This window comes from Ictalurus punctatus, chromosome 3 (genome assembly GCF_001660625.3).
Source record: "Ictalurus punctatus breed USDA103 chromosome 3, Coco_2.0, whole genome shotgun sequence".
In the NCBI taxonomy this organism is placed as follows: Eukaryota; Metazoa; Chordata; class Actinopteri; order Siluriformes; family Ictaluridae; genus Ictalurus; species Ictalurus punctatus.
The window spans coordinates 12,379,229-12,404,641 of record NC_030418.2 but is presented as its reverse complement, the minus strand read 5'-3'; the positions used below and the strand labels follow the sequence as shown (position 1 = coordinate 12,404,641).

Genomic DNA, 25,413 nt, shown 5'->3' with positions numbered 1-25,413 from the left:
TGAAGCACAACCTTGTACCCACACACGTGGTCTGTGCTCCTCCCCACCCACTTTGTCTCTGGCAACAGGTACAACATTAATGCATGAAGAGTAAATACACAACATGATATAAGTGCTCAAAATTGCTGCTGCCATATTGCTATAGCCTAAATCAATAAGAAAAATGACAAACCAGTCTCTTCATATCAACATAGACAAGTGGATTAAGGAGAATGAGGCTTCTTTCTTACCACCTGTCTGCAACAAATTAATGTAAGTAGATTAGATAATAGCCATTTAAGATTATTATGCTAATATTATCTACACTGAACTCAGTAAATAAAATGTTATTTTCAGGTTCTTCTATCAATTAAATATCATGTTTGTTGGTGGTCCAAACATACGGAAGGATTACCACATAGAGGAGGGTGAAGAGGTGAAGTATGACTATGCAATGAAAATTGTGATAAGGGCAAATTAAGGCTCCAAATCTCTCTTACTAATTATTTGATTTTTGCTCCATTTATGGTAAAGTAGTTTTGATTGCACAGTGGTATACAAGGTTTGTAATCAGTGGACCGCATAACTTCATTCAGGAATTGCCCAGCTCAAGGAGAACCATCTATAAAATCAAAATATCTCGAGTAGCTCCTAAAGTGCAATCCCCTTCTTATGCTCAACTCACTCAATCACATATCAAATAATAACTTAATTTTTATAAAGTGTATTAAACATTAAACCAATTTGTATAAGGTTGAAAAGTCATTCAACCCACTCAATAATGACTATAACAATGCTTATGGTTGATCCTACCATCTAAAATAAACAGTTTTTCCATCCTTACATTTTTGTACATTTATTTGATGATAGTTTTAGTGTGTTGGCCTTCAAATACACGTGCTACTAAAAAATGGCCCACATTTGTAACTTATAAAATATCTTCCTTCCTGCTTTCTTATTGCCCATGTTTAAAGTTAAAGCTTTCTGGATTAGAAGAGTCTAATGCCAATGTAGCAAATGTAACCAAGACTGTCATGAGTTACATATTTTATGTTAACATTCATGAGCCAGACTCACAAAGCGTAGAGGTTTTTTGGACCCTCCTGATAACAGTAATCTTTCACAAAAAGGACAAAGTCCATTTGTCTTTCTGCAAGTATGAACCACTAGCATTTTTTGTTGTTGTTTGGCTATGTTCACACTTCATACACTGTGTATTATTTAAGACTAAGAAAAGAAATTCAAAAAGAAAACAAAATTGTAGTTTCCTTTAGAAAATGTTAGAGAATGTTAACTTTGCATTCGGTACATGGGTGTTAAATCCAATCAATTACAACCAGTCGTCTGATTTTATTTTATTTTATTTGTTTTCAGTACACAAACCCCAGTTCATTAAAAACACTGGGAAATTAACAAACGAGTTAAACAGGTTGTGTTAAAACAAAAATACTAACATTTGTAGTGCTGAAGCTTGTACACCAAAGCACTGGTGTGGTCAGTAGAGGTCAGTGTATGCCTAAATACAGTGACACTTAATTAGTAAATGGTGTGCCTAAATGGTAAACACAACACTACAATATAGTCTTAGAGTTAGAGATAATTTTCTGATTCAATTTTATTTCTGATAATAATTTGCCTGGACTTAAATTTAAAGGTTGAATTGAAATAGCACAGATGGTATGAAACAACTGTCATATTGGTGTTTTTATACTGACCTCGCACTGCTTGTTTCAGCTATTTTACCAGATCCGGGGAGACATGGTCTTGAAAGTGATAGAGAATGGCAAACACAAAGATGTGCATATCCGTGAAGGAGAGGTAGGAATCACGACTTGGGGCTGATTGAAGTGTCAGAGTCCTTTGCCTGCCCTGCTGTGGCTCTGATACTGATGGTAGCCAGTTCTTTGTTTCTTTCCGCTTCTCTGCATATCACTGGGTTTTTGAATGCATTTAACTGTCTAAATATGCTATATGATCTGGCCCTAATTTTTTCCCCAGATGTTTTTGCTGCCAGCACGAATCCCCCACTCTCCTCAGAGACAGGCCAACACAGTGGGACTAGTGGTGGAGAGGAGACGACTGCACTCAGAGACAGACTGTCTCCGGTAACTTACAGTGGATATAAAAAGTCTACACACCCCTGTTAAAATGGCAGGTTTTTGTGATGTAAACATATGAAACCAGTATAAATCATGTCAGAACTTTTTCAATCCTCACTGTGAAATTACAGCGTATAAAAAATAGGTGTAGACTTTTGATTTCTATTGTAGCCAGATACTAATAAAACTATATCACATGTACTGCTTTAATATCATCAACTGGTCCTCAGGGAATAGTCTGTGTTAAGGCATATATAATCAATGGGTAATTGTTAAATGGTGTGTAAAAAAAAAAAAAGACACTACAATTTACAAAATACAAAGAATACACAGATTTAAGGTAGCCTAATAAAACTAATTTGTAATGTACTGTTACATTACAAATAATCACTATCAATTGTGTAATATCTTAGACGCTGATAATAAATAAATAAATAAATAAATAAATAAATAAATAAGTTTTCACAATAGGATTTTGGACCATACCATGCACATGAAACAATGCCATAATCAGAATCACTTGACTATGATGGCTTTTTGACAAAGAACAAGTGATTTCACAAATATTCTTAGCTGTGGCAATGCCCCAAATGTGTAGCCTCTCAATTCTACTTTAAAAGCTGTATGGTCACTCAATTCCAAACACAGCCAGAAATATCACAAAATATTTACGGCTGTATATATTTAAAATTCTTTCTCCAGCAGGTTATTTTTTATTCCAGGTACTACGTGGATAACAGCACTGACATCCTGTTTGAGCGCTGGTTTTACTGTGAGAACCTGGGCACTCAGCTAGTTCCAGTTATTCAGGAGTAAGTCATTGTTATGAGTCTAAAAAAATGCTCTCTGGGTACACAGCCTATACAGACAAACTTTGTTTTTGCTGACAGGTTTATGGCATCGAAGCAGCATAAGACTGGAAAACCTGACCCAGGTAACTGCTTTTTGACCTCTGCGCCAATTGTTAGACTTGGATGTGTGTTTTATATGAACAGTTCCCTTCAGTCAAAGAGTACTGTATGTATGTGTGGCATTTCAAAATATTCAGACCCCTTCTCTTTTTCCTCATTTTGTTCTATTAAAACCTTCTTTAAAAAATCAAAAGCTTTCACAGTTTTGCAAATTTATAATAAAAAAAAATCCTATCAATTAAAAATAACTATCACATTTGCACAAGTATTCAGACCTTTCAATCAGTAATCTGTTAAATGATCCTGACAGCAAACACATCTGTAAGTCTTCTTGGATTTGGTGCTACAAGTTTGGCTTACATGAATTGGAGGATTTTTGTTTTTGCAGAATCTCTCAAGCGATGTTATGTTTGTTGGGGAGAATAACTATACTCTATTTTCATGTCTCTCCAGAGGTGTTCAGTCAGGTTAATCTCTAGATTGTGGCTAGTCCACTCTTGTCCCAAAAACACTCCTATATTGACTTGATTGAATGTTTTGGGTCATTGTTGAAAAGCAAACCTTCCCCAGCCTCATACCATGAGCGCACTTGAGCAGGCTTTCCTCAAGAATGCTTCTGTAGTTTGCTCCCTTTATCTTGTCTCTCAGTCCCCACAGCATGATGCAGCTACCACTGTACTTCATGGTAGAGATGGAACTGGTCAAATGATGAGCACTAAGTGGGTTTCTCCACGTGTAATATTTGACCTTCAGGCCAAATTGTGCAATCTGGTTTCATGATACTATAAAATTTTGTTTCTCATGGTCTGAGAGTCCTTTATGCTACAAATGGTGATGTGCTGCAGAATTGGTTGACCTTTTGTAAGGTTTTCCAATATTCACACAAGACCTCTGGAGTCCAGTCTTCATGATCCTTTGGCCACCTCTCTATCTAAAGCACTTCTCCTTTGTTTGCTTGGTTTGGCAAGCACCCAGCTCTAGAAAGAAACGCTGTTGTTTCAAACTTCTTCCATTTAAATATTATGTAAGCCACTGTTCTCTTTTGAAACTTCAAAGCTAAAGAAATGTTTCCCCTTACCAAGATCTTTGCCTTGACACAGCTCTTTTTTGGTAATCATTCCCTCGTTGCAACATATAGGGTGTAATTATAGTTTGTGCAAAAAAGGTTACCATCTCAATACTTAAGTGTAATGTATATACACTATATTGTATGTTTTTGTACATTTATAACAATAAGTGGACAACATATTCACTGACATGAATGTTTGTAGCTGAACCTATCAAGCCACCACCTTACCTACTCAACACAATGAATGTGATGACCGCGTTCTGCTTCAAAGACTGGGTGGAGAAGCAGAAGCCCGCACTGGTCAGCGGAAGACCTCTGGACATGTTTGGAACTCAGTTTGAGACTGAGGTAAGAAGGAAAACAATATGATCTAGTACAAGCTTCCCAGTTGTGACATTAATACCACACAAATGTAACCTGTGGAAGTGCAATGTGTGTACACCTGAAACCCTATTTCAGGGACTCACAAACAACATACATCTGAGGGTAAAATAATCAGCTTAACTTTTCCAGTCAGGGGAAATCAAATGTAAGTGAACAATCAGAATGTCTAGATGCAAGCTATTGGCTGATTGAGCTGATTTGTGGGTATTGACACAGGTGGTAGTGAAAGACAGGGCCATCTGGGAAATTCTTTCAGAAAGCAGGTTTGGCACATAACCTGCTAATGGATAATTTCTATACTTGTTAATTGTTTCCTATTGTAAAAATGTAATACAATTGATTTATATTTTGGAATACATTTACAACATATTCCATTTTTATATGGGATTTTAAAATCTTACAATATTAACTCTGTGGATTGTGTTCCATCTGTATGTTTGGATGGACTGCTCTCATTTTACTTACATTGATCAAAGTTTCAATGATTTAAACAAGTATTAAAAAACAAGTGAGGTTTCACAGTTGTTGTCTTACCTTTCATCAGGTCAGTTTCAAGGAATGCACATTGGTCTTAAAGAGAAATATTATGAAGAGGCTGGTTGATAGAATCATTAAGGGAAAATTGGCAATCACATCATCCATAACTATTTGTTTTTCAGGTTATGCTATTTGGTCCTGGAGAATCAGAGACATCTAAAAGAGCCTCCGATGGATGGATCTGGCAGCTAGTATATTTCTCAAATTTATTTATTTACTTAACTTGTGTGTGTTCACTGACAAGTGGTCTAGCATATTTATTTATTTTACTGCCACTCATTGTAGGAGGGATCCTCGAGTGTCTCTATGAATGGCCAACACTACAATCTCTCTGTGGGGGACTGTCTTTTGGTACTTGCACTGACAGAGTAAGTGGCTACTGTAAAATACAGTTAGCGATAGAATTTTTAATTTTATTTTTTGGGGGGGAGTTGTACTGTATGCCATAAGTTTAGTCTTTACTGGTTGCTTATGTAACACAAGTGTGTGTGTGTGTGTGTGTGTGTGTGTGTGTGTGTGTGTGTGTGTGTGTGTGTGTGTGTGTGTGTGTGTGTGTGTGTGCGCGTGTGCGTGTGTGTGTGTGTGTGTGTGTGTGTATGTGTGTGCTTGTGCGTGTATCTGTGTGTGTGTGTGTCTATGTGTGTTTCTGTGTGTGTGTCTGTTTGTGTGTGTGCGTGTGTGTGTCTGTGTGCTTGTCTTCTCCTTAGGTATCACTGGCAGAGGGCTGAGAATTGTGTTGCATTGTACGTTGTTCAAAATCCAGAGAGGAAGAGGCCTTTCTAGGTCATGGCAGAAAATTATTTGTTTGTGATCTGCCTTAACATTAAGTGCTTCTATAAAGGTCCTGTGGTTTATACAGTAGATGACTGTACAATTATATTTGAAGAAAAATATATTGGATTTCATTTTAAAGTATCATTGAGGTTTTGTACTAGAAGACTTTTATTTAAATCATAATGTTTTAGTAATATTCAGTAATAATTCAGTAATATTTATGAAATTATTTTCATTCTTTGATATTATTAAAATAATCTAATATATAATTTAATATAGCTAATTACTAATATAATCACTTTACAGTTGATCTGATTATAGCTTAAAAATACAGAAGCTGTTAAAATATCACCATGCATAATAAGAGCCATATTTAAAAAAAAAAATAAAATAAAAAATTGTCAGGGGGAAAAAAAGGCTTGTGACATACCATCCTCCACACAGTGACAAAGATGTTGAAGGAAGTAAAGGAAAACTCCAAGATCACAGTCTTAGAATTGCACAGTTTAAGGGATTCTTGGGGTTATCATGTGTTAAATTATAACATACCACTTCCTTACAAACAAGCTGGATGGGTTGCAGGAAAATAAAAGCCCTTCCTGAGAGCAGCCCACAAATTACAGCTTCTGAACTTCTCCAAGCATCAAAAAAGGGAAGTAAATACAAGGAAACACATGATACCCCACTGTAAAATAATTTGTTGGATCACTGATAATTTGGGGTTGTTTTGCAGCTAGTATTTCCGATCTGAACCCTATTGAAAACCTGGGACAGTTTACATATACAACCATAAGAATTTGAAGGCTTTTGAAATGTTCTGCATGGAAGAATGTCCAAGCTCCCTCTATAAGCATTCTCCTAACTTAACAGGCATTAGGCCATTGTTATTTTCTCCAAGGAGGCTTTACCAAAACATTTTTAAACTACTGTTTTGCATGGGGGAAGAGAAAACTTATGTCTGAAACATATTATGGTTAAAACACTGCTTAAATATTAAAGTGTCACCCATTGCATGTTATTGCTTATTATAAATATTTTTCATTAAATACAACACTGTTGAATTCTCAAATCTGATTGGTCAAAAGGTAACGATTATTTTTTAAAATAATTAATCCGGATCTGACAGTAGTGCTGCTCTCAGAATTATGGTAAGATAATTTTATAGAGCAGTGTAAAATAGTGTACAGCATATGGTCAAAAGTATGTGGACACCTGACCAATATACCGTTCCCAGACATCCCAACCTGCAAAAACTAAATTCAGGGAGGTGGATTCACTGTCTACTGCGCTCCACCGACCCAGCCACATCCACACATATACCCACAGCCACCAAACATGTATGAACAAGGATACGATATTAAATTATGACAGAACGCAACTATTTATTTAACAATGTATTGCAACTATTTACACACACTATTTACACACACTAATGCAAACAGCTTTTCTGGTATATGCAGAAAATGTGACATTAAAATATGTACTTGCACTGTTTCACATTATAATATACTATATTATATTACTGTATTATTCCACTCATGGAGTCATTTTTATATTCAATAACTACTTTACACATGTCTACAGGGAGTTTGGCCTCATCACCTAGACATCAATACAATAGCACCTTATAGCAGCTAGTTAAAATAATGTTAGCTATGCTAATGGATGAATGACACCTATTAAACTCACCTCAACATGTAATTTAACCCACCATGGGAAATTGAGAAATCACTGCTGCAAACAGTACAGGGAGCTACACTGTCATTGTGTTTAACCCCTATTTTGCATGGGTACACTTTAGTGTAGTCTGGGGCGAAGTGCATTGTTTTTTTTTTTTTTTTTACAAATTTGGACACTCTGCTATGGTGCTGCAGACATTAACTGAACCAAACTGATGGATGAACTGGAGAGAGAGAGGTCGACTGTAAAGCCCGCCTACCGAGAAAACTGAAAGGTTAGTTAGCACAAAGAAAGACCAATCAGGACGCGCACTGTGTCACTCTCACCAGGTCTGTCACTTGCTCTCTCTGTTTCTCCAGAGCCCATCTGCCATTAAAAGTTTAACTCTCTTGCTCGATCTACAAAAAATATATATATGTATTTCTGGGATATTGTATATAATTTGCGTCAGGGAGCTGCTATTAAAATACAGGAGACTCAAGGAAGTTCCGGGAGAGTTGGATGTCTCCATTCCAAAACCATGAGTGTTAATATGGAGTTTGTCCCCCTTTTGCTGATATAACAGCCTCCTCTTTTGTGAGAAGGCTTTCCACTAGATTTTGGACCATGGCCCTGGAGATTTTCGCCCATTAACCCACAAGTGGTTTCGCACTGATGTCCCAATTCATGTGTTCAGGTTTTCCAAGTCATCCCAAAGGTGCTCAGTGTGGTTGAGGTCAGGGCTCTGTGCAGGCTACTTGAGTTCTTCCACTCCAACCTTGGCATAACGTGTCTTTATTGACCTCATTTTGTGTAGGGGGCAATGTGACACTGGAACAGATTTGGGCCCCTTAGTTCCAGTGAAGGGAAATTGTTATGCTCCAGCATACAAAGACATAATGTTCAATTGTGTGCTTCCAAATTTGTCAACAGTTTGGGGAAGAACCACATATAGGTGTAGCGGTCAGGTGTCTACATACTGTTGGCCATATAGTGTATCAGATGGATGACTTTGAATAGTGAAATAATATTTGCAATGAATTTGGTGTGGCAAATTAAGCAAAGTTCACTGAATTTTATTAACCTTTCAAGACTTACCATGAGCTATATGATTGTCAAAGATTACACTAGGCTTTTGGATTCCATAAGCTTCCACAAGTCAGTCTAATTTTGCTATTGTTTTCATCATATTTAAGTCACAGGACTACAAAAAGAAACACTGTAACATGACTGTGACACTATATGTGGTTTGCTAAGTTAACTAGCTTACTAGTGAGCAAAGTAGATGTGCTAAAACAAACATTAAGGACTACAACAATTCACATATTAAATATAAAATGCGGGATATTTCTGGGAGAGTTTGGATGTCTGCATTATATGTTATATTATATACTATATTATATATATATATATATATATATATATATATATACTATATTATATATATATATATATATATATATATATATATATATATATATATATATATATATACATATTAAATATATAACAGGTCTAACCCTGGAGAAAATGTGCAAGCAAACAGGCTGAGAGTGGAAAGTGAACCTAATTAGCTGTCAAGGTAATTAATTGCAGTTTAATGATTATTATTATTGATGCAGTGTTGCTGTTTGGTTGCAGTAAGCTAGCCTGCTGTTAAAAGAAAGTGCTTCAGTTATTGTAAGACATGCTAGTCATTATAATATATATAATTAACCTGTTGGCTGTAGTATGGCAAAGCTTGGAATAGCTTTTTTGATATTTGTATTGTAATTGTTGTTACATTCAAATGTGGTTGTGCTAAACATTCAATCTGAAGATTCCATATGAAAATACTGAAATCATTGAAATCTTAAGCTATAAGTGACACACTGCTAACAGTTTGTTTCTCAGCTTAATGTAAATAAATTGAATTGTAGTCATGCAAAGACTTTCTTAGCATTTTATCAATTCAGTCAATGGGAAATTTCATATTCAGAACAGTTTGTATTAATTCAATTTGAATATATATATATATATATATATATATATATATATATATATATATATATATATATATATATTTAATACAAACTGTATTATATTTTTATATGTATTATAATATATATATATACATTCACACACAGTATATATTTGGAAAAGCAAACATTTGAAACAGTGTCTATTAATAAAGTTGATACACTCTATAAAATAAAATATTGTGGTAATTTTTACAATTTAAATGAATAAAAAACAGATCATTCAAATGGAAAAAGTAAGTACACCCTTCAAATCCATAAAATTAGAATCAGGTGTTCAAGATTGCATGCCAGTGATTAGAATCTGCTTAGGGAGTGCAGGTGGAACCTGACTTTATATATATCCCTCTCATATTGTAATGTTACAGAATGTAATGGAGGTTAGGATGGATGCAATTGCAGATAATAGCTTTATTGGAGTAGAGATAGGCAGACAAATCCAAAACGTGGTCCAAAACAGGCAATGGGTCAGGCGATCAGCAAACAGACATAAATAACGCAAAACAGAATCGAAAAATGAGGGCGAGAACAAGATCAAAACTAGAACACATGAAACAAGGAACAAACACTTGGTATACTGAAAACTCAAGTAATACTTCAGAAAGTACAAAGAGACACGACGGGTTTAAATGACAAACATAATCAAGGGTGAACACAAAAACAGCTGAGACTAATGATGACACATACGGGAAACAACCAATGACCATACAGGGCAGAGACAGGACATAAACCATAACAGATGGACGTGTAGAAAGTAAACAGAGTCAATGTCACTGAAAATCCAGAAGCGCGTGCTTGCTCTTTGGAGCACGCTGCGTGCTCCAGCGCTTAGCATGAGGGGAAATTGTGACACATGTCTAGTGTCTGGTGTTCCCTTTGCTATTGAGGTGTGTGGTGTCATCATGCCAAGATCTAAAGGGTTCTATAAGGCCTTCAGAAAAAAGGTCGTGGATACTTTGAGTTTGGCAAGGGATTTAAAAAGATCTCCAAATTATTTGAAATAAATCAATCCACTGTAAGGTAAATAATCTATCAATGGCTCAGATTTCAAATGACTGCCGATTTGTCCAGGACTTTCCGTCCCAGCAAATTCAGCCAAAGAGCAGACTGTTTGATGCAAAAAGAAGTCTCAAATAACCCCAAGATTTCATCACAGGATCTACCAGTAAGTTCTGCAACTGTTGGCGTTAAAGTGCATGCTTCTACAATCAGAAAAGGATGAGCATATAGGCAAAGACCAGGCTTTTTGGAATAATATGCTCTGGACAGACAAATAAAAGATACACTCCACGAGTGTGGATCTTGAAATTTGAAGGATTTTTCAAGTCAGGGGATTGGAATGGCCATGGCAGAACTTTGATTTTGTGGTCAGTAAACCATTTTTGTGTTGATTTTTATGTATGTTTTGGCTCATTGTCCTGATGGAAGATCCAACCATGGCCCATTTTAAGCTTACTGCCAGAGGCAGTAAGGTTTTCATTTAATATCTGTTGATATTTGATAGAGTCCATGCTGCCATATATCCTAGCAAAATGTCCAGGTCCTCTGGCAGAAAAACATTAAAGAGCCACCACCATACTTAAAGTGGGCATGAGGTACTTTTCCATATGGCTACCTCTCTGTGTGCACCAAAACCACCTCTGGTGTTCTATTTATTTATTTTTTTAATTCCTTTTTTAATACTTTAAATTTATTTATTATTTCAGATTGTAGTTTTGGAGACTTTCTGACCCCAAGACGCAACTGACTTCTGCAATTCTCCAGCTGTGATTTGTGGAGATTTTTTGGCCATTCAAACCAACCTCTTCACAGTGTGTTGAGAGAATATAGACACACAACCTCTTCCAGGTTGATTCATAACATTTCCCGTTGACTGGAACTTCTTAATTATTTCCCTGATGGTGGAAATTGACATTTTCAATGCTTGTGCTATTTTCTTATAGCCACTTCCCATTTTATGAAGTTCAACAACCCGTTGCCGCACATCACAGCTATATTCCTTGGTCTTACCTATTGTTATGAATGGCTAAGGGAATTTGGCCTATGTGTTAGCTCATATTTATACCCCTGCAAAAACAGGAAGTCATGCTTGAACAATTTCCTGCTCCTAGTCACCCAGGTGTACTAAAAAATATCAGTGGGAATATAATTTAAATATATTTTTCTCATATGAATTCATAAGGGTGCTATTAATTTTTGCACACCTATATTTAACAAAATATTAACAAAATCTTTGGATAAACCTTTCTTGTGTTTGCAATTGATATCCATGAGAGTATCCAGTAGAGCAATTTGTCAATTTTTTTGACTGCAAATTTTTCACAGCTTTCTTTGATGATATTTACAAAGGGTGCCAATATTAGTGTAGGGCATTATATGCATATATGTATGTATAAACACTGTATGTGTATATTGCACATATATAAAGAAGCACAAGAGATAAAAGGACCTTTCTTTGCTCCCTAACTGTTAAAACATTTGGCATTGGTCTGCTTTCTTCATTAAACATTCATTTTCAGTATCTCCTCATAAGTATGAGCATCAAGAGACTTTTGTCTTACAGACATATAAACAACAAATTTCAGAAATTAATGAAAATCTAATGAAATAAAAAGAGAACTTTCTACTTGCAATTAATTTGCAAATTGCAAAGATTAAAAAAAAAACAAAAAAAAACAAAAAAAAAAACAGATATATTCCTGTGTAAAACATTTGGATTAGGCTCCTCAACTAACCACTACTGCAGCTCCAAGCAAATCCAACTGGTGCCGATATGTTTGAGATGTCAGTCATGTTCATTACCGTTTAAGTGATTGTCAGTTGGTTACAAGGTTCAGTCACTTTTGACAGAACTCTGCCAATCATCATATGGAGAAGCCACATGGGACAAGCAAAGAGTGCACTTCAAGGCTATTGGTCTACTTGCTGCTCATGATTTTTTCATTCATAATGCTACAAACATAATCTAACAATAATAAATAATGAATCTAAGTAATCCAGTAAACAGTCAAATTATTTTCTATCCAAAAACCCACATCTCACATTTATTCCCGCTTCCAGGAGGGACTCGAAATGATGTGCTTAAAGCTTGCGGTCCAATAAGCATTAATCTTTGCTGCCATTAAAACACCTTGCACTTGCCTTAGATGCCCATAAAAGCACCTATTCTCTGAGTTTCTATCAGTGCTGTGTCTTCAAAGGAGATTTTTCTTGTAGGCCTCAATGTCCACTGTCAACAGTGCAATAATGCAGTGAGATATTTGATAATTTGGTTCACTGAAATGTTACATTTCACCAGGAATGCTGATTAATATAAGCACTTTGGTAAATATTTAAATAAGACTTTTCCACATTTTAATGACATTTTAGGGGAAGCCCAGTTTACAGTGTATAAAGTAATCACCTGTGGTTTAACTTGATTTCAAATTGACTTCATTTCTTTTTTCTTTTCTGTATGTCAGGCCATGTTAAGACCCCGTTCTGTGCTCACATTTACCTGGAAAGTCATGCGCCTCCCTTATCTTAGCAAAAGCATAAGTGCACCATTATTTTCCAAGGCTAAATATGCAAACTATATTTGAAACATACCTATAGAAAGTTATCTTTCTTAGTTTCTTATGTCCTTTCTTTACTTTACTTTACTCACATAATACATACATGATCATATACAGTAAGTCATCAACCACATTAATAATAACATTAATAACATGGGAAAAAAATATAGCATATGCTATGATAGACATGTTTATTTCATAATGTTCATAATGTGTTTTTTGTCTGTATTTTCTGTGACTGAGATATTAACTATAGTAATCAGAACTTATTTCATTGCAGTGGTAATTCTAACAGTAAAAAAAAAAGACTACTCTGAGCCTTATAATCTTAACATTAATTAGCCATTCAATCGTATCTTCAGTGTGTTCCTAATAACATGTTTCTCTGCTAGGAGGGCAGCCATTGCCCAAGGCCCAGCATACTCCAAGGTCACGAGTCCTATGATATTATACTTGAAATGTGAGTAGTCCCATGGACATGCCTCCAGCAGCCTGAGAAAGACCCCCCAACTGAACTCCCACAGATATATGAACAAGGTGTAAACGGTTAGTCGAAGCAGTAAGGGGAAATGTCTCTGCTTTAGCGATGCACTCAAGCCTTCCATGAAGAAGATAGCCGAGCTGTATATGAGGAGCGACCACAAGCTGGTGTAGCCAGGAAGCCTCAGGTCACGAGTATAATACCAATTCCAGGAAGCAGTAAATGCCACCTCACACACACACCCATGCAGGGCATAGACATAAAGACGGACGAGGGGAGAGAGGGGTAAGAACGTGAGATGGTCATTAAGATAACCAGAGGCCCCTGCATCAACACCAGGATCTGTTCCAAGAAGAAACAGAGGTGCATTGTTAGCAGTAATCAAGTTATTCTCAGAAACATTCTTTATTGATTATAATTCGTTCTCTATTAACTAGTGTAAAAATATATAACATTGATTAGTAATGATGTTTTCTTCTGTAATGTTTACCCTCCCAGTTTTTATAATACAATAAACCTCTTCATTGTATGATTCACACTTAAAGTCAGCAGTCATTAGGTGGGTGGTGGCTTTGCAATTCCATTTTTCAGAAGTTGGTTTAAAAAAAAATCATACAAACCTAAACCAGGTCTAGAGTATTAACGATGGATTAAAAACTTTTAAAATGGTTAGAATAGAACTTATATAAATAATATAACTCTCTTTAATTTGTGTCTTCTCTATGTCAAATATGTCTGCATATGTGTGATCTTGGTATTAGAAATTAATACATTTTAAGAAAACTGCATAAAAACAGATAACCCTTATTATTTCCTCTCCTCTTCAACCATAAAATATAACACTGAACCTGTCATGAAACAGAGCAATAACATCTTTGCCATGAGTGTCTATGCAACCATATGTTTATGTAATAGAGGAGATCCCAAATTTTTGGGCAAATTACTCCAAATTTTCTGTGAAGAAAGCACTGGCATTTTTATTTACCATCACCATATTCAATAATCGTATATCATTGAGTTGTTTTCTTGACCTCTGTGGTTCCACTGAGTGAAATGTGTCCATTTGTATTGCCTATGTGTAAGGATAGTGAAAACAAACCCTAAATTATTATTATGTACTGTACACTCCTGGGCAAATAAATAAATAAATAAATAAAATGGGTAATGACAACAAATCATTAACAACAAATCATTGGTCAGAAAATTGGCAAGAATTAAACAAATGTACTGAGACCTCCTGTGCCACCATTTGTGCATTTGCTTTTGAATGGTTTGGGGAAAGCTAGAAACAGGGAAATTCACGTATACAGTCTTCATGTATGCAATGGTAAAATCATAATTATAATTAAAATGTTTGATGTAAATAAAAAATAAAAAATAAGCCATCTGCAAGTTTACCCATAAGGTTTAAACATTTAAAGAAATCAGTGGGAAAATATCTCTCATACTTAGTTTAGTTATCCATTTGTGTAATTCGTGCTAATTTCCTGACCAATGATTTGTTGTTAAGACCATTAAAAATTTTATATTTTGTCATTTTGCTCCATTTTTTTTTGCCCAGGAGTGTACACAGCATCGAAATGTGGCTCGTTTGAATGCTACTCCCAGTAATGTTTTAAATAGTATCACACAAAATCCATCATGACAGTTAGAACACAATTTGCTATTTTAATTTGTAAAAAAAAAAAAAAAAAAAATCTCTCATGACTCTCATAGTCCCTAATGTAATAATTGTTCATGGGAGATGGAAGTACAGAGCTTATTATTAGAGTCACTTTTGAGAATTAAATTGCTTATGATGAGCTACACTGTACTGCATCCTATAACTTTGCTACATTATAGACTTACATTATGCAAATATGGTTAGCACATCCAGGTACTCCAGATGTTGATAACACCATCTCATTATAATATTCTTAACCCACACATTTTAAGTTACTATTTACACTACACAATTATAGAGTTCCCTTTAAAAATTGCCACTTGACACAAATTCAACACGCTTATTCATTCAGTAATCTCCTTCAGGAAGAATGTGCAATGTTTTTGACCACTATAAAGTGACATGCATTACATTTGTTTCAGGTGGGTTACTGATATGCCTGCTCATATAATATCATCTATGGATGTGGGTGAGGGAATAATAATACTTGAAAAGAAAATACTGATATAACTGTAATGTGTAGATGGCATATAGTCCAGACACTATATAAATCTAATTATTAAACATCTTTTAAAAGTCTATTAAACATCATAATAAGCCTAAAACTGTTGTTTTAATTATTCATGTTGTCTTTTCCTTCATAGTAACTAGCCACTCTATCATGCAACTCAAGGAAATAGTTTTGAATAATAAATTCTGCTAATCATCATTTGTACAACACCACCAAGTGCAAAGACATGACCAATGAGATATCTCTTTAGACTTGGATTCTGTGGCTGCCTATTCGAAGATATATGTAGATTTTCTACTCCTCTATGCATGCCTTGGTGCGGCTCCAGTAGTATCAGGGTAGTAAATGATAAGCATCGGATATAATGACTTGTACGGTTAAATTATTATTTTATCATAAATATTTTGAATTGTATATCACACATGCAAATGACAGTTAAAAAAAATATTAATGTAGAACATCTAATACTCACTACTACTCACTTTGTGAGTGCCCCCTCCTTGGAAACAAATTTTTGGATACCATCTCTGTGTCAGTACTGCTCACCAGCATGCCACAGCTTTCTGTTTTCCTGTTCGTCCCTGGTCTTTAGTTTGCCTGAGCTAAACATTAAGCCAGTGCATACTAGTGACATCCCTGCCTCAGATTAAGGAGGTTTTTTTTTTTTTTTTTTTTTTTTTTTTTATTATTAAACGTAGAGCAGCGACACAACATTTGCTGCCTTGGTCACATCTTACATTGTGTGCAGGAGAGAATAATGGTTAACTAATATGATGTGATGAATATGGCATACATGACAGATGTTTGGTGATTCTTTGAAATGTTTGATATTCAGGGAAACTTTATGCTTGAAAATACTAGAAAATATAATAGGCTGAGTGTGCATATACTACAGACCAATGTGTGGAAATATATATATTTAAAGTTAAGTCAACTGATAATAACCAATACAGCAAATGTTTGTTATGTTGACATTGTGTTTATATAATAGAAAATATTCTACTAGCATGCAGTGATGTACTAATACTTTAACTACAATGAATTTATTTTATGGGCTTTGTGGAGCAGATAACAGTTTCTTACTCCATCTTGTAATGATTAACTCCTAAATTTACTACCTCTTAAATTTAGACTTAGTTAACCAAGCCTTCATGAGATCATCTACATATGATGAATCAGGCTACCATTAAGGAATGTCGATGACTGTAAATAAAATATTTTAATTTAGGTTGTACACTGTTTCTGCCAAATGATTGAGAAAAAGTTTTCCTATATTTACAAACACACACACACACACACACACACACACACACACACACATTATATATATATATATATATATATATATATATATATATATATATATATATATATATATATATATATATATACAGTGAGGGAAAAAAGTACTTGATCCCCTGCTGATTTTGTACGTTTGCCCACTGACAAAGAAATGATCATTCTATAATTTTAATGGTAGATTTATTTGTACAGTGAGAGACAGAATAACAACAAAAAAGATCCAGAAAAACGCATGTCAAAAATATTATAAATGAGGGAAATATGTATTTGACCCCTTCTCAATCAGAAAGATTTCTGGCTCCCAGGTGTCTTTTATACAGGTAACGAGCTGAGATTAGGAGCACACTCTTAAAGGGAGTGCTCCTAATCTCAGTTTGTTACCTGTATAAAAGACACCTGTCCACAGAAGCAATCGATCAATCAGATTCCAAACTCTCCACCATGGCACCATGTGTATATATACACACACACACACACACACACACACACACACACACACACACACACACACATACAATTGCAATCAAAATGATTCAACCTCCATTGCAAATCAGGTTCATTGTCTTTCAGCTGTTTGCAATGAACAAATCAAACAAAAGCAATTGACATAGCTCAGCACAACGAATGCTTCAAGTGGTTTCCCCAAATTCAACTGAAAATGCAACTTATAATGACCTCGCCAGTCTCAAAATTATTCAACCACTTCATGTCAAGCATCTTTTGTAATTAGTAGAACACCCTTTTGCTGTTATGACCTGCTGCTAACAAGATGCATAGCCAGACACCAGCTTCCTGAGGAATCTTAGCCCATTCCTCATGAGCAATGGCCTCCAGTTCAATAATATTCTCAGGTTTGCTTGTGGCAACCAGCTTCTTCAAAACCCACCAGAAATTTTCTATGGGGTTCAAGTCAGGTAACTGTCATGGCCCTGTAGAATCTTCCAGGATGTCTTCTGCAACCAATCCTTGGTGGAATTTGAGGTATCCTCAAAGCTTCAGCTCCCTCACGGACAGCTTGATGTTTTTTCCTCGGATTTCCTGATACTTCAATGAATCTATCTTGCCTTCCACACGCTGCAGGTTTCCAGTGCCAGAGGATGCAAAGCAGCCCCAGAACATCACTGAGCCACCACCATGCTTGACTGTGGACGAAGTGTTCTTTCTTCATTCTTCTTCCTCCAGACATACTGCTGATCCATCGTGCCAAAAAGTTCCAGTTTTGTTTCATCTCTCCACAGAACAGAATCCCAAAACATCTGTGGCTTATTTATATTATTCTGAGCCGAATTTTCTTGAGCTTTTGGGTCAGTAGCGGTGTACATCTTGGAGTTCTGGCATGGAAACCTTCTACGTTTAGTACATGCCTTACTGTGCTTACTGAAACCTCAGTGCCTGTTGCCACCAAGTCTTGCTGCAGGTCTTTTGCAGTCACTCAAGGGTTTTTCACAACCTGTCTTCTCCGAAATCTGGATGCAGCCATTGATAACTTCCTTTTTCTGCCCCGTCCAAATAGTGTACACTCAATAAACCCCTAGCCAGTTCAGGTATTTCATGTGTTCCAGCTCAAGCACACCTGGTGAACTAAGCCCTTGATTAATATATGGCATGGAGCATTGTCCTGCTGGAAAAACCAAACCTATGAGTTGGGAACATTGTCAAAGCAGAAGGAAGCAAGTTTTCTTCCAGGGTAACCTTGTATCTAGCTTGATTCATGTGTCATTGCTGAAGTACCCCCCAGATCATCACCGATCCACAAAGAGTAGTCCTGTCCAGACTCCATCTAACCATTAGGTGACCAAGTCTTGAGCAAAGCTGAAAATTGGATTCAACAGAAAAAATGACCTTACTCCAGTGGTCTACCGTCCAATACATATTCTCTTGTGCAAACCTCAGCCTGGTTCTTCTTTGCTTCTCATTGATGATGGAAATTTTTTCTGGCTTTGCACGACTTCAGCCCTGCCCCTAGGAGCCTGTTTTGAACCATCCTCACTATGCACTACACCCCAGTTGCCGTTTGCCATTCTTTTTGTAGGTCATTTGATGTCATCCTACATTGAGTTTTTGAGTGACATTTGAATGCACTGGCGGTCATCCTGGTTAGTGGAGAGTTGTTTTCACCCTCTATCAGTCTGCAGCTTTGTTGTCCCAATGTCTGACCTTGTTCTTATGAACCACCGTCTTTGAAATTTTATGGAAGCAACCTGACGCTCACTGTATTCCTCTGCCAGTAAAGCCAAAACTGAACTCTTATTTTCCTCACTCAAAATTTTTCTTTTGCCATGGTCAAGAGTTATTTTTTTTAAAAATTCCAATTACTTTTGAGGCACTACTAGCACTGTTTTTGCTATCCAGCTGGTCCTACTGCAAGAGGATCGTAATCACAGCAGTGGTTTTCATACTTTTCCTTGTTAAAATAAGAATTGGTTCACCTAATCCATACCTCTTTAAGTAGAATGAGGTGTGCTGTGTTGTAATTCAACTGAAATAGAATGGCTGCCATACATGTAGAGATACATATATATATATATATATATATATATATATATATATATACACACACACACACACATATATATATATATATATATATATATATATATATATATATATATATATATATATATATATATATATATATATATATATATATATATATATACTTTTGCAGACTTAATATAGTTTAGTAGTTTTGCTAGAGCCTTTGGTATATATTCTCATCTTGTTTAAAAAAGATTGTGGCTGTGAGGGTGTGTGTAGCAACAAGTTTTATTGGTCAAGTTCCTCATTTCTACCCCAAAGCTGTGGTTAGGAAGACAGTTCTGCTTCTCAAAGAAAAGCTGAGAGATATCATATGAGATTACACTGTGACTTACACAAACTTTGCAAGCAAAAATAACATGGCTGTTAATAAATTAACATTTTTTTTAGAAACCCACAGCCAAAAATGTATAAGTCAATGAGGCAAATGATTGATAAACAACAGTTTCCTGACAGTATACAGAAAAAGAACAGGTTTTCTTATTATGGTTTTACAGCTGCTTTCAGTAAGGGGAACCTTTCATGGCACCATTATTAGACTTCCTCTGTTTACTTTTCTGTGCACTATAATAAACATGTTGAATAACTCGTGTCACTGGGGATCAGAGTCCAGTATACTTTTACATACACACAGACACACACACATAGGGCAGTAGGGGAAAAACTAGTAGGAGTTGAAAGGGTATATTAAAATAGGAGAAGGAAGGCGGTCACAAATGGTGTTGTCATCCCAAAGTTTGGGATTTGTGAAACTAAAAGACTCTTTAAGACTCTGAATCTTTAATTCAAAGATTTCACCCCTTTTTATGCGACCCCTGTTATGGACACCAGGAGCAATAAATAATAAATCTAAAATTGTTTCAAAATGAAGTCATGCTTCACAACAAGACATAGCTCTATATGGATTTCTTCTTTAATAACACCTTTAATTCTCTCCAAATATTTAATTTAAAACATTTTATTTAAATTTTCTGCTTAGATTAGAGTAGAGTGTTTTGATGCTTGATATAATCACTTTTTTGTTGCAGGAGAAGGATGTTTTGGTAATTTCTGCTGCAGTATGGTGAAATACTTCATGCATTTGAGGGTGTATCACATTTGTGCAGCTAGTTCCTGTGAAAGTGACACATTATACAAATGAAGTCTTTCATAAACAGTGTTTTTTTTTCCTATCATGCTGTTGCATGTTGTTTTTGACTCATTTGCAAGAAAGTTTTCCATGGTCAATATTCTAAGTATTTGAAGGCATATGTCACGGTTTATATCAGTGTTGACATCTTGTGGTAAATTGACTCTAAAGTGCAGTTTCCTGCATGGCAGGAAACATCAAATTTAATTTCCTGTTACCACTAACTAAAGAACGTCTAGGCTATTGGTCTACTTGCTCCTCATGATTTTTTCATTCATAATGCTACAAAAATAATCTAACAATAATAAATAATGTATCTAAGCTCATATTCAATTTGCTAACAAAGTCTACAGTAAAAAAAAAAAAAAAAAAAAAAAAAAAAAAAAAAAAGATCCAGCTCATGTGGTCAGTATGACCACAAATGATTATCACTGAGCATCTTCACCTTTTTAGTCCAGGTTAGCTTGGCTACATATAAAATATAAAATAGAAATAATTATAAATTAAAATGAACAAATATTGAGCCTTTTAATCCCATCTCAAGGCTATGTCGAAGCATGCATCCCAGTGGAGCAAAAGTAAGCGTATAGCTCATCTTGGAAACAGAGACAAGAGATGAATGAAAAGAACTTTATTACCCTTGGGTAATCATCTGATATGTACTATTTTGGACTCTTTACAATTAATCAAGATTTGAAATAACTTCTCTGAATTTACTGTGACGTTGTCACAGTGTAAGAGGGGAGGAAGCTTGCTTAAAAGTGATCACAGTAGCAGTTTCCTTTCTGTACTGAGGAGTGATTAAGACACAATCATTTTTCTCTAGTAAGTAACAGATACATTTCTATGAGATATGAACTGATATTATTGCATACATATAATTACATGTTTTTATTCTGATTTTGAACTTAATCTGAATACTTAATTTTTGTTTATGCATTTGTTGGGCTAAAAAAACTTATTCTACTATCTTTTGAATATCTAATATTTTTTGGATGACAATATGAGGAAGTATTTGTTTCAGTGGATTGTTGGTAACATAACGGATGTTGGTATTGTTCTTCTAATGCTGAAAGCACGTCAGATATAGCTGTGTATCATTAATGTAGGTTAATATGTATTATATTTATGCTTACAATGGTCCTCACAAAGGAATATAATTGAATAATTGAAGAATAATTTAAGCAGTCATTTTGGATTTAGCATCAAAGTCTTAAGCACCTAATCATTTCAAACATAGACAAAAAAATAATGAATAAGATGTCATGGTAGAAGAATGATTTATATTACATTGGTGGGACATTTAGAGTACATTACATTGGTGGCAGGCCCAAATATTGTGTTGTGTTGTACAATTGTCATTTACACATTCTGCAGTTTAAAAGCTGTACAATTTCCTTTTTCTGTGTTTTGACAGATCAGTCCTTAAGCTGTGACGCAAAAGAGAAAGCTCAGTTCACACTTATAGGCGCATGAAAAAAGAAGTGTTGTAAAGACAGTATCCGAGTCAGCTTTTAAAATTTACTGAACACCATGTCCGAGAACAATACTACTTGTGCTGCGGGAAGAGAAAATGTGATATCCTCCATTCTCCCTCCTTTACTTATCATTGAGCTCCTGCTTGGCCTGCCAGTAAACCTGATGGCACTGTATATCTTCTTTCGCCACCTTCGGTCTTGGAGACCCAATATCTTGTTTCTCTTCAACCTGCTCCTGGCTGATTTTCTCCTCTTGGTGAGCATGCCATTTCGGATCAGTGCCTATCTGCGCTCTGAACACTGGGTGTTCGGTACTGCTTGGTGTCGGATCAACCTCTTCATGCTTGCAGTCAATCGATCAGCAAGCATCGGCTTTATGACCACTGTAGCTGTGCATCGATATTTTAAAGTAGTCCATCCACATAATAAAATCAACTTTATCAGCTCACGCCAAGCTGGAGGGATCGCTTGTTTCATCTGGGTAGTGGTGGTCTCAATGCGGCTTCCTCTGCTGACTAATGATCTCCTTATAAAGGAGAAGAATAATTCTTACTGTCGGAGCTTCAACATTGAAAATGCCCCCCCTGGTATTATTCTACACTATGTGATATATATTGCTGAATTTTTCCTCCCTCTATTGACACTACTCTTCTGCTCCATTCAAATTGCCTGCATATTACAACAGCTGCAGAAGGGCAGAGAGAAGAAGGTGCGACAGGCTATTCGCACCGTCCTAGTAATTGTTGGGGTCTTCATCTTTTGTTTCTTCCCTGGAGTTGCCACAGCACTGACCGCAGTCTATTTAAAAAGTAGGTTGGAGGTCTACTGTAATGCGTACAAGTTAGCCAGTCAGTTGTTCGTATTGTCCATTGGGTTCACATACATGAACAGTGCCCTGGATCCTGTTATCTACTGCTTTTCTAGCACCATGTTCCGAGATGCAGTAAAAAGGTCTATCAATCGAGCTGGACTGATGCAATTTCAGCTAAGCCGCCGTGCCAGCACTGTGACTGGAAGTGATTTCTGAGCAGGTGATGGTTTCTGAAGGAAAACACAAAGTGCCATCAGATTTGAACTGAATTTTTTGTTATTTGTTAGTCATGCCTGAATGAGCTAAGACTCTGTTAATGCAACTGTATAGTAACCATTAAATACTTGGCAACCTTTACAAAAAATGTTGCCAGGTATTTAAAAGCTCACAGCAATTTACCTTCCATAAAAGTATCTCAGTAGATGGTGAATGGGAATGTTTCAGTTTAGTTTTTTTATGCTTAATTACAATTGTAATTGTATGACATAAATGGAACATTTAAAATATATAAAGTTAGATAAAGTTGGAATGTCTTACATTTGTAGTGAGCAATAATACCTTAGACATAGCATGCCCACATTGCAGATAGCCACCAAAAAGGCTTCCATTATACAAACAGACACATCATTACACAATTTATTCAATAGAAATAAAGACAACAAATATTCAGACCTAATATACAGGACATAAGTTTAGCAACCAAAATTAAGAAATCTCCTGACTTTCCCAAAGCATATGACAGAATATCCCATCAGACTCATGAGAACAAAACACCTAATATGGATCATCAATTGATGGCTGAGAATTCTAGAGGAGAGTTATCCCAGGTGATAAAGCTTACTATGATTTTAATAATAATGCATATGTAAATGTACAGAATTTACCCCAACAAATGTGCGCCGTCCTCTCTCAGACCACTGTGAAACAATTAAAAAATATATATTGACTCTAAAAAAAATATATATGACCAAGATTGTGAACTGTTTTGGTAAATGTTTCATCTTTTTCAAAGGCAGAAATCAGGCTGATATTAAATTATTAAGGATTCTTACCACTATAGTTGTATTTAAGGGAAATGTTCTGAAGCTTTTCCGAAAACCAAGGGGAGAAAAAGTGGTATCTTAGTATAAATAAGTAGTATCAATATATGTTTATTTTTAGAACAATATTTTTTTTAGATTCATTTTTATACATACATCAGATATATACAAGAACTGCATCGAAACTGGGACAGGTGTCCATCTCTGTAAATTAAAACAGACAGGATTCAGTACATCCCATCCATCCATCTTCTATACCGCTTATCATTCAGGGTCAAAGGGAACCTGGAGCCTGTCCCAGGGAGCATTGAGCACAAGGCGGCGTACACCCTGAACAGGGTGGATTTAGTACAACTTAACACAATTTTATTTAATGATGCTAAAACTATTTATTCAGACATCTGAAATTCTTGATAATTGGCATCTCATAAAGAAGTACAACATTTTTAGCAAAATTATTCATTGAAATAATGCATATTTTGGGAAGGGGAGCTGTGAATTCTGGCAATTAGCAACATATAGTAAGTGTCTGCAAACTCAACTGTATGCATCTGTATATAAAGTATTAACTTTGACTTTATTATTACTTATGTAGTTGATTTGTTCTGGTTACTATTATTTTGTTATAATACTTACAGTATGTTATAATACCTGTCTTGCTCCATCAACAATTGAAATGCAAAGAGAAATGCAAAGATAAATCATAGTATTCTAACGCATTAAAGACAATCCACAAGTATTTTTACAATTCTATTTTGTTTTCATCCATTGCTGTTTTCAGTGTCCAAGTATTTCTGTTCAACTATCCAACTCTTTTCTCTGTATCTTGAAGTCAACCGCTCAGCAATAATCAGCCTCATGATTACTGTAGCAGTTCATCGATATCCTAGTACAGCGTTTCCCAACATTTTTTTCAGTCACGGCACCCTTTGAAAATTTTCAAAAATTTGTGGCACCCTACACAAACACTAATGCTAGACAGGGTTAAGCCTGGTTTATAATCGACACGTCTGCAATAGCGCGAGGGAGCGCGCAGCAGAAATGACATTATCGCAGAGTGGGCGGTCGAGCGCATTGAGTGCATAAGGTCTCATTGGCGTGGCGGTTTCAACAGCATTTTTTGCAACTTGCCTCGTGGCACCGCATTCGGAAATGATTGACTTCAAGGTGACTCTTAACGGAAGGTACGATTGTACAGGCATCTCTATGATCCATCCATGCGCTACCATATTGATAGCCATATGGCACAAAATCCATGGAAAGGTTTTTAAAAATTTATTTGCTTTGTACGTACTGTTGAAAGAATAAAGCCAAAGCTGAAGTTTTGTTGGGGGGGTGCACCATGTTTTCATTCATCATCATATCACATATACACATTTTAGCATTTTAGAAACGTTTTAGAAAAGGATTTTTTACACAGCACCCCTGCTCTGGGAAACACTGTCCTAGTAGTCCATCTGCCTCATAAAGCGAACA

At 35.7% G+C, this 25,413-nt stretch overlaps 3 protein-coding genes across 3 annotated transcripts; 2 read left to right on the top strand and 1 right to left on the bottom strand.

Moving 5' to 3' along the window:
* Positions 1-85: 85 nt before the first annotated feature.
* haao (3-hydroxyanthranilate 3,4-dioxygenase) lies at positions 86-5,833 on the top strand. The gene is made up of 10 exons (NM_001201311.2): positions 86-252; positions 337-415; positions 1,714-1,797; positions 1,978-2,084; positions 2,801-2,890; positions 2,969-3,012; positions 4,261-4,406; positions 5,102-5,170; positions 5,265-5,347; positions 5,687-5,833. Exons 1-10 carry the CDS (start codon positions 164-166, stop codon positions 5,760-5,762), a joined length of 867 nt encoding a protein of 288 aa, NP_001188240.1. The 5' UTR covers positions 86-163; the 3' UTR covers positions 5,763-5,833.
* A 7,318-nt stretch (positions 5,834-13,151) lies between these two features.
* On the bottom strand, positions 13,152-16,261 carry LOC128632716 (transmembrane protein 229B). Its single transcript, XM_053679597.1, has 2 exons — positions 16,122-16,261; positions 13,152-13,807 (listed from the first exon to the last, which is right to left on the bottom strand). The coding sequence occupies exons 1-2, from the start codon at positions 16,189-16,191 to the stop codon at positions 13,323-13,325; spliced, it is 555 nt and encodes a 184-aa protein (XP_053535572.1). The 5' UTR covers positions 16,192-16,261; the 3' UTR covers positions 13,152-13,322.
* A 5,123-nt stretch (positions 16,262-21,384) lies between these two features.
* Positions 21,385-24,676, top strand: hcar1-3 (hydroxycarboxylic acid receptor 1-3). Its single transcript, XM_017463020.2, has 2 exons — positions 21,385-21,433; positions 22,026-24,676. Exon 2 carries the CDS (start codon positions 22,142-22,144, stop codon positions 23,111-23,113), a length of 972 nt encoding a protein of 323 aa, XP_017318509.1. The 5' UTR covers positions 21,385-21,433; positions 22,026-22,141; the 3' UTR covers positions 23,114-24,676.
* Positions 24,677-25,413: the final 737 nt, after the last annotated feature.

What these genes read in the sequence shown, in the direction of transcription:
- haao (NM_001201311.2), top strand. Translation starts at nt 164, where the DNA reads ATGACAAACCAGTCTCTTCATATCAACATAGACAAGTGGATTAAGGAG. An exon ending in CCTGTCTGCAACAAATTAAT is followed by an intron (nt 253 to 336) that starts GTAAGTAGATTA and finishes TGTTATTTTCAG; the next exon opens with GTTCTTCTATCAATTAAATA. An exon ending in CTAGTTCCAGTTATTCAGGA is followed by an intron (nt 2,891 to 2,968) that starts GTAAGTCATTGT and finishes TTTTGCTGACAG; the next exon opens with GTTTATGGCATCGAAGCAGC.
- LOC128632716 (XM_053679597.1), bottom strand. Translation starts at nt 16,191, where the DNA reads ATGCTGGTGAGCAGTACTGACACAGAGATGGTATCCAAAAATTTGTTT. An exon ending in AAGGAGGGGGCACTCACAAA is followed by an intron (nt 13,808 to 16,121) that starts GTGAGTAGTAGT and finishes TTCTTGGAACAG; the next exon opens with ATCCTGGTGTTGATGCAGGG.
- hcar1-3 (XM_017463020.2), top strand. Translation starts at nt 22,142, where the DNA reads ATGTCCGAGAACAATACTACTTGTGCTGCGGGAAGAGAAAATGTGATA.